This window comes from Chiroxiphia lanceolata, chromosome 4 (genome assembly GCF_009829145.1).
Source record: "Chiroxiphia lanceolata isolate bChiLan1 chromosome 4, bChiLan1.pri, whole genome shotgun sequence".
NCBI classification, from domain to species: Eukaryota; Metazoa; Chordata; class Aves; order Passeriformes; family Pipridae; genus Chiroxiphia; species Chiroxiphia lanceolata.
The window spans coordinates 37,700,289-37,710,019 of NC_045640.1; the positions used below are offsets into that span (position 1 = coordinate 37,700,289).

A 9,731-nucleotide genomic window follows, 5' to 3' on the forward strand; every position below is an offset into this window, starting at 1 on the left:
GGAATGGGAAGAATGGGATGGGGCAGACACAGATTACTGGACAGATGTAGGTGAGCCCCAACAAATGCATGGTGTATCAAATACAAACAGCTGTGGTGAGTGATATATTATGTCACTGTACCTTTAGTCCATTCATCTTTCTCACCATGTTGAGAAAGTTTCTTCTAGATCTCAAGCAAATTCACCACATTCAACTTTAATGACATCTTCCTTAAATACAAGTCAATTTTTATGAGCATAGGGTTAGAAACTGGCAGGTGATATATTCCTTCCTTGGAATCGAACCAAATCTCTTTCCAGCTCTCTCTTAGCAAGACTTCAAACTCACCAAAGGCACTTATTCAGCAATCACAATCAATGAAATTTCAGCTTAGAGGTATGTAAGGGAGGATCCACGGTATACAAAACAATTCTAAAAGAAGACCTCTTAAAAAAAAATATGCACATGAATAACCTCACTGATTTAAGTGTTTTGCTGGATTAGTGCTTGACATCATGGTATTTTTGAATTCAAGCTTAAAAGTCCTTATTCTAATTTTACACTTCATTAGACAGTCTTTAGCTTCAGGTACGTTGCCTGCTAGGTTACCATAAAATCACAGGATTAAACCTAGAAACTTCAGGGTATGTACTAAAGTACTCCCCTTAGATTCTGAAGGATGGAGACATGCACTTCAATGCTTTTCTTCATAACAAACCCACGTGAGGGTATTAAATATTTTTGGGGGTATACGGCTTTCCCTTCCTCCTGTATCTGTAAGCTTCATCATGAGACAGGCTTCTCAGTATAAATTTACCAAAAAATACTTTCTTCCTATGCAAGGTTATGATTTTAGAGAAACAGTAATTTTTCAGAAAATATTAATTTAACTAAATGTTTCCTGACTCACTTCAAACCCATGTAGAGCTAGAGCTCCCAGTCAGAGTTAACCTCTGAGAATACACCTTCTCAAGCTTTAGAGACAGCTCAGCTAACTGATTCTCTCTTTCTCAGTGTTTTAATAAAACATTCCTTGTCAACAAGTATACAGGATTGGAAACATTACAGCACGGAGATTTTATTTCCTCCAAAAAATTTGGATCACATGCTAAACCCTCTGGTATACAAATAATAAATTATGTTTTACAGATTAAAAAATTCAGTAAATAACTAGCCTTCCTTACCACAAATATTATTATTTATTCACCACAATTTCTAACATGAAATGTAGGCCCCAGGATCATAAGTCAAAGTAACCTGTTTTTTCTTTCTCTTTTGTCTTTTTCAAAGTTGGCTACTACAGCTCATGATTATAAAGTTTTGTATGTTTGTTATCTTTTTGGTCTAGGTCAAACAGACACTGGCTGTCAAGAATTAGATTGCATTAACTTTTAAAACTGTATAAAGAAATGTTTATTTGGCCACAAAGTCAAAAAAGGTGAAGCTATTTTAAAAGGCTGCATTTAAAATAAACTTCAGAGGTTCCCTTGAACATTAAATCCTCTTCCTTTGCAGAGTGAAAAACACTATTCTATTCAGTATTTATGTCCAAAACTATTAGAGAAATATATCCATTAGGATAACTTATTAGACTTTTTCATTCTGCATGCTTCCATTCTTGGGACACTTTACTAATGTCAGGTTTTTCTACCAGGTGAATTCTAACTGTTAAGTACAGATTTTTTTTTTTTTGGCATTGACATTTTATCTGCAACGGCACAGCAAAACTTATAGCGATTCGACTGTGTTACAAAAGTAAAAAAATAGATGAGTTTGGAAATATTTTGTTCTAGATATGTGCTGACAGAAGAGAATATTTATGAATAATATGTAATTGCAATAAGGAAGCTGAAGAATTTTCAAAGTCTATTTTCTTTGTAATTAGAAAGATATGCTTGTTGCAAGAAATATTTACTTTTACCAAGTAACTAAAACAATAGTGCAATTATTGAATTTCAGTGCCTTTGGGAGGTCAGTGGATCCATTTTCCTGACTTAAGTCAAGATCATTTATACCTAATTCATCTCAGTCATAAAAATTCCACAAGCTCCCCTGAAATCTATTCCAATTGTTTAAAAAGATTTTACTATTGCTTTTTTTGGCCTCTCATGGCTTGTCTAGGAGGGGCACAGAAAACAGATTACTTCTTTCCTTTATGTCACCATTTGCACGTTTCCATTCAGTCTTTTCTTTAAGTACTCCCAGTTGGTACAGTTTTGGGGTTTGTTTTGGGGTTTTGGTTTTATTTTTTTTTTTTAGTTTGTTTTTTCCCATTTGCCTTCCCTGGAAATTCTCCTAAAAAGTCCACATACTTCCTCAAAACTGTGTTTGCAACATGAACAACATGAAATCTACCCAGTAACAGTTGAAAACATCCAAAGGATCAAATGATTCAAATTATACACTTGTTTATCCAAATCGTTTTACCATTTGCCTTCTAAACAACATCGTGTTATTGACCCATATCAGGACTGTGACCTTCCATATCTTCTGGATTTTTTCCCAGAACTACTGTAGAACCATTGGGTTTCCATCTTATGCTTGTAAAGTTGATCATTTCTGGCAAAATGTAGTGCCTTGTATTTGCATCTACTGACTCTCCTTCTGTATTTTTCAGATGCTTTGTCCAAATCATTGAATTCAATTCTAACTCTAAACATATCCTCAAACAAATTTGAAGGTTTTCATAGGTTGGAATATTTTGTAAATTTAATTAAAAGTATGGGTTATTCCTTCTCATTGCTGGTTGAAAACACAAAGGAACTGGAATCTCTCTCTTAAAAGCATATGATGGAACTTGGATAAGACCCTTGCAATGAATTATACAGTTATACAAATTGCAATTGTGTACAGAGCTGTAATAAGATATTTTGGGATACAAAGCTCATATCCTTGCCATTTTTCTAATGCTTTTTCCAACTCTAGTCACTTCCTCTTTTTTACACCATCTAGTTCATTTGCAGCCTCCCTTCCCAGACAACAGTTACAGCAGCATCAAAGACAGTTCTTAGGTATAACAGCACCCTCTGGCCACCCTTTTTATGATTGTAAGTATGGACCTCATTCAATGATTCCAGATAACTAAATGGCAAATTTCTTTCCAGAGGCCCAATCCAATTTGCACAGAATTAACAAAAATTTTGAAGTGTCTGGGATTGTGTTATAAATACATTTATAAATAAAAACTATTATTGCAACATAATATACAACCTACTCATTGCATTTGCCAATAAGCATCACAATAGGCACAGGAGATTTTTTTAAAGGTTCTAATACCTTTATGATTACAAAAATGACATAATGAATCCTGAGAACAGGGGAATTTTGGTTCTCAATTTGAGACCTCATTTGTTATTCGGTATATGAACCATAGTGCTTTGTCTCTGACAGAGAAAAAACCTGTCTAGTGAACAGAACTATTTCAGAAACATTATATTACCATTCCTCCAGAATGAATGAATATTAACTATTCATTTACAGTTACACTCCTTTCTGTCTTGAAAGACAAAAGGAAAAAAATGGCAGAATTAGAAGTCATACAGTGATACTGAAACACACCTATGATCAGTGCTTTTTCTTAGTTGCATTTACATTCTATGGGGAAAAATATTAACTCTGTATATATACTGAATAATAACACTTTTATTTTAGATCAGCTGTTACTATGTATTTAGTTTTCAGGACTATTCAATCTTTTAATCCTATTTTCAAAAATCTAAAGATCACCATATCTTTAGAGAGGAAAATAGACATGCAAACTAGATTGTCTGTAATGGTAATCACACCTCTTTTCTTTTGTTTTCTTTTTGGTCAACCCATCCGTTTTGATGAAAGTATTTTGAGGGAATTCTTGATGGAAATGAAATCAGTGAATCATTACAGCATAGCAATGGCTTGAGATGTACAGGACCTATAGACGGGACTTTGCCTCAAATCTACAGTACAAATTTAAGGGTAAACTATGAAGAAGATTTCCCATTTGTCATAATGTGATATCCAATCATTAATAGAGGCCCTCTCCTTTTGTCTGAAATAATGTCTTCCCATGTGAACTTCATATACCTTCATTGCTACCTGTATGTGATGACGTGAAATGTTAATAAAGGTACTGTCTTGGTAATTTCATAATCCATTTTGATCTGTTTAAATCTGGATTAAAACGTAGTATTAAAATTTTGCACTGTTTGTAGTGCAAGACAATTCATTAACACTTTCCTTCTCGAAACTGAACAGTAAAAAATGTAGTGTTCAAATTACCAGAGTCAAGACTTCAAATAAGCTTTCAAGTTGTTACCACAACCTATAATCAATAGGCTGTGGAGTTATTTTCAGCCCTCATATATATTATTTCTCAAGATAAATGTATTATTAAATATATGGATGGAAAACAGCATGGTCACAAGACCACAGACAGTGACAGCTTTCTATTAATTTATACTTAAGTATTTTGTAGAACAGCACTGATACAGAAGTAACCTAATTGAAATTACTTTCTTCAGATCTTCAAAGAATTCTAACTTTCTAAATGAAAATTACCTAAATTTACTTGCATTCTTAAATTACAGTAATTTTAATAGAGATGATAAAATATTTATATCTAGCTGTATGTGGAATAACTTTCCAGTTGTGAATTTTAGAGCTGAATGTGTGACAAGTGCATTCAAATCAAACTCTTACTAAAATTCATTCATGATAGGATTTTTTAAGTTTTACCAAAAATCTATGAGAAATCACTTTCTTTGGCGATGATCCACTAAAATACACAAAGGGAAAGAAAAGCTTCCTTATTATTTATAAAATTCAAATAATCTAACCAATATGGAGGACTTTTTTAGGAGAATTCACTGTCCATATTATCAACTGGATTATACAGGGTATGTCTTTTAGATGATTTCTACAGTGGCGGGCTCAGAGGCACGCATTCTGAGAAATATTTCTAGTCAAAAAGACAGACTTTAGCCAAGCAAATCAATAATTAAAAAAAAAATGGCATGTCACTGACATTTTATATAAATGCCTTTGAAAGAGTACTCAAAAGTTAACATCAATAATAACAGTAAATGCATCTTTCTTGCTGCACACAAGCACCCTCATATTAATCTGAGGCCAAGTTAGTGATTTTGCTGCATTACAAACCTGCTGGAAAACTTGCAGAACCATATTTTGAATAATCCAGTTGCTACCCTAGAAAAGAACTATGGTGGCAATTCCTGCCTATCCATTAGTCCTAGCACTTTGATCTGACTTGGCAGGCTCCAAACATCCTGCCTGACCTCATGGAGACACCATCCAACAGACATTGGGCAAAAGTGCTGGATTCCTAGAAGGACCTTCACATCACTTCCTCAACAACAGAGGGCATTTCCAAGCAGCCTGCTGGCAGACTGAATACAGGATGTCTGCAAGCACAAAAAAAAAAAAGGAGAGATCTGCCCCTGAAAACATTCTAGGGGGTCATTCCATTCAGGTAAGCCTAAAACAGAGACAGTAAAGTCTTAGTACATAGTGCCTCATCCTGAAAACATGTATAACTGAAAGCTGCTACTCAGGAATTATTTTACTGTCTTTCTCAGCCTGTGAAATTATAAGCATTATTTTCTGGAGAAGCATGAAAAGACAAAACTCTGAAATGCACATATGACAGTGTTTAAATGGCAAGTTTATGGTAAATTCTCACAGTCCATGCATTTGTAACTTAATACTTCTGTTAGCTGAAATACAACACTACAACTCCTCTGGAATACAACTGCTTTAAAGATGTTATTTCCCATTCTTTTCTGACAGGAAAGGAACACCATTGTAGTAATTAAATCTCTGTTTTATCACGTCATCAAATAATGATCCTATCATTTTGTATTTCTGTTATTCATTTCCATAGTAAAATAAGTCAGTGATTTTTCCTCCTCCTTTTCTTTCATGTTAATTTTTCTTTATTTTTGTGTTTTTAAAGGCAAAATCTAATACAGATTTGAAGCACAGTAGTTTCAGTGAACTATATTACTCTCTTCATTTATTTAGTTTATATATATGAAAAAGTATTGCAGTTGGGGGATAACTACATCTCTGCTGGATGGTCATGCTGACAGCCAAATAATTCACTTCAAACTTAGTGGTTTATCTGCATTCTTTTGTAGCTAACTTATTCAACTATTAAGAAACCTCATTGGATTTATTTAAAAATAGTAATTAAAAATGATTCTTAAAGTAAGTACTATTGATGGAAGTTTTAAATATGTTTAGAATTAATTCTCCATTGAAAAATATTTTCAGATTTACCAAATGTCACAGGTAGTTTCAGAATGAAAAATTTGGAAGCTTGAATTTTAGCTGAGCTCTTTGAGAAATTGTATTTGTATAAACTAAGAGGTTAAAGTAAAACAAAAATTGCTTCAGAACTATTGAATTGAAATTCTATTTGACTTTGGCACATAAATAAATAAATACTTTTTTAGCTGGGAAGTGCTTTAAAATATCAAAAATTCGCTTACAGAAGGAAAATTGCTGCTCACCTCCTTTTATAATACTTACGTGAATTATTTTTCAAAATAATTAAAGAACTAATATATACATAATAATTTATATACTTCACGAAAGTCTAAAATCCTAAAGTAACTAGGATAAATTAGGCATGAAGAATAGACATTCTTGAATTTAAAATTATTGAAAAAATGGTGAATGCCATCAAAATCATGTGACTGTCCTTGAGGCATAGTGAAGGAGTATACTGGAATATATTTCAGAACCAAATTTGGCTCTGGCTTCACAGACTATATATCATTTACATGCCTGCATATGTACCTCTTTTACTGCTTGAGGATACCTATAACTAGGTAAAGAGAAGTAAAAAATATGTCTCCAGACACAAGCTACATTTTTTAATGTACGAATATTGTAAATGTAAATTAATATTGTAGATATGAATAATGTAAATATGAAATATGAAAATATGTCTATCTTCAGACCACGTACTTTTGTTTCTGTGCCATGTAATTAAAAATCACTTTCTCTTAAAGTTCCCTGAATTCTGAATATCTTTTCCAATTTTACCCTGAATTGACAGAAGAAAGCTGGAAGAAAAATCTGGCCTTTAGTTTTCATTCACTGTGTTTTAAACTAAGACATTTTACATACTATTCTCTTTATCTGATGCATTCACACAGATCAGCAGAAATAAGGCATACAGATACAATTAGCTAAATATACAATGGCCAAATATGCAGAATTCTCACTAATGTAATTAATGTGCACAATATTAGTGATTTTATGATGAGTATCTCTAGATATCTAGAGGCAAGGATCCTGGTTTGTTAAGCAGCGTACAGGCTTAATGGTTGTTGTCTAAAAGACCATTGTGAAGTTTTTCCATTTGAAGACTGCTGATATTTACTGTAAATGGGGAAACTTAAACCAAATCAGAAGTTGTGTGCTAAATTACTGTTAGTTTACTAAGCTTTCTCATTTCTCTAAGTAGATTACAGAATCTATAAACAAATAGAAAAATTCTGTGTTTGTTAAAACTCCTACAATATTTTTGACAGACACTGATAGGGATGAAATTTAAACCAGTTAAGATAAACTGTGGATTCAAGAAGTCATTGAGGTAATGGTGCAACTGTTATTTAGCAGCAGGTAAGATTTGTGTAAATAATAGTAATTAAAAAAAAACCTTCCTGCTTGTTTTCTTTATATTCTCTTTTTTTCTTTTTTTTTTGTCCAACAGGATGAGGATGCACGTGAAAGTCAGTTTAGCTTTACAGCATATGGAGTGGGCCCATGCGTGCAAGCAAAAGATGGAATGACACAAAAGGGGCCAAATAATCCTGTTCAAGCTGTACCAAAAAGCCCTGATGAGATGAGAAAGGTGTTCATTGACCGGGCCAAGAAAATAGACACAATATCCAGAGCTTGTTTCCCATTAGCCTTTCTGATTTTCAACATTTTTTATTGGGTAATTTACAAAATCATCAGGCATGAGGACATTCACCAATAACAAGACTAAGGCTTGCAATACATAAAGATCTGGCTGTCACACTCGACCAGAAGATTTTTGTTAGAAATGCACATCAGAGGAGTCACTGGAAGAGTTAAAAACACTGAGGTGGTGAAAAAAGATCCTGTGTGGCCTGCAATGACCAGGATGGAAGAATGACACCCAGAAAAGATACATCTGCTATTGCAAACTTTCCTTGTAAAACTAAATATTAACAAATTTTTCATTGTAAATCACTCTCTACTGAAGCTTTACTGCCAAGTATTTGTACATACTGTTACACAGTGGTATAACTGTACAGTACTCTCTGATGGTCCTTATTTTTTTTTTAATTCTAATGTATTTTTAATTTTAAAAATTGTTCCTGAGTACCTTACGTAAATCCCACAGTATTACAGAATAGATTAGTGTTTGTAACCTTGATTTCAACTTTACAATATTATGACAAATTACTGATTGGACAAAAAATTTAAAGGACTTGATCTAGTCTTAAGGACAGTACTGGTGGTTTTACAATGAATATATTTGACATATTTAAGTCATATAATTTACTAAATGTATTTATATTACTGTTCCCCTGGAAGCTGTTTATTGAAATAGTCTCTGACAGCACAAAGTATACAGCCTAATAGTCTGCCTATCACATGAGAAATATATTAAAATTTGTAAGGTATTGACTCCTGCAAAGGATTTTTTTTTCTTTTAATTACTTACACTTTGATAATTGAAACATATTTTTTTAATATTTTTTATATTTTAAGGGTTTTTTTCCTCAATTCATAAAACTCATACAGCTAGTGAAATAGACGAACTACATCAAAATTTTGCAATACTTCACTTTAATTGAATGCAAAGAGATCTTGGACCAAAACTGAAAGCAAATAGTGAACTCCACTGAACCATTTGGAGGATGAACAGAGTTATGTTTATGCACATTCATCTCCTACATGTTACATAAATATAGGAAGCTTAATTTATGAATATATCAAGTTTTCTGACACATTCTTTGAAGTTTATTGATATAACTTAGATATTGCTTAAGAAGCACTTCACAACTTTGGAGAAACATGAAGTTCATCTAAAACATAAAAAAGGATCTGGATGGTCTTTTACATTTACTGTATTTCACATTAATAAATAGGAGAACAACCATTAAAACTCTTAGAAAAATCTTCCCTGTTTAGGTTTAAATAAGTCATTTTAGTTGCTTCTTTGAATTGTAACACCATAGATCAATCTTGTCTATTGGAAAAAAAACCATGCTAAGATATGAAAATGCATCATTTAGAATTATTAGTCCAGTAGCTGAGGCTGATTCTCATTGCAAAATATTTTTATTTTGAACAGGTTTAAAATTTTTGGTTTGTTGTTGATCAGAATGTGTATACAAAAGCAAAATCAGCTAGAAACAAACATCTGGTGCACTGCCAAAGGCATGGTGCATATGAAGAAGCAGTAGCAATGTAACTCTGCACTGAGTAATATAGCAACCTTGGCTTTGGTTTGTTATTGTTTTCCTCCAAGGATTACTTAGAGAGATTCTGAAATAGTAGCTCTCAGATTTTGTTAAACTCTGTCAGAAAGAAGGTGTATAATCTGCCTTTATTTTAAAACTATTATTCTTTTATAGTTTTACTTCATTTATGATCTAAAATTAATTCAATTTACTTAAAATATTTTTTTTCTTGCTGAGATGGTGTCTGCTTTCTGTTGATCTATTTATGTGCATGTTCCAAAATATCATGTTCACTTATGAAGGTG

At 32.7% G+C, this 9,731-nt stretch overlaps 1 protein-coding gene across 4 annotated transcripts in view; it reads left to right on the top strand.

Moving 5' to 3' along the window:
• GLRA3 (glycine receptor alpha 3) overlaps positions 1-8,643 on the top strand; it is an 84,524-nt gene extending 75,881 nt beyond the window's left edge. For 3 of the 4 annotated variants that reach the window (XM_032686636.1, XM_032686634.1, XM_032686638.1), the window contains 2 exons: positions 3,815-3,934; positions 7,701-8,643. In XM_032686636.1, the coding sequence (XP_032542527.1) occupies positions 3,815-3,934; positions 7,701-7,970 (390 nt within the window). In that variant the 3' untranslated portion in view covers positions 7,971-8,643. The remainder of the gene's footprint in view (positions 1-3,814; positions 3,935-7,700) is intronic. The other variant, XM_032686635.1, reaches the window with a different exon arrangement.
• The last annotated feature ends 1,088 nt before the right edge of the window (positions 8,644-9,731 follow it).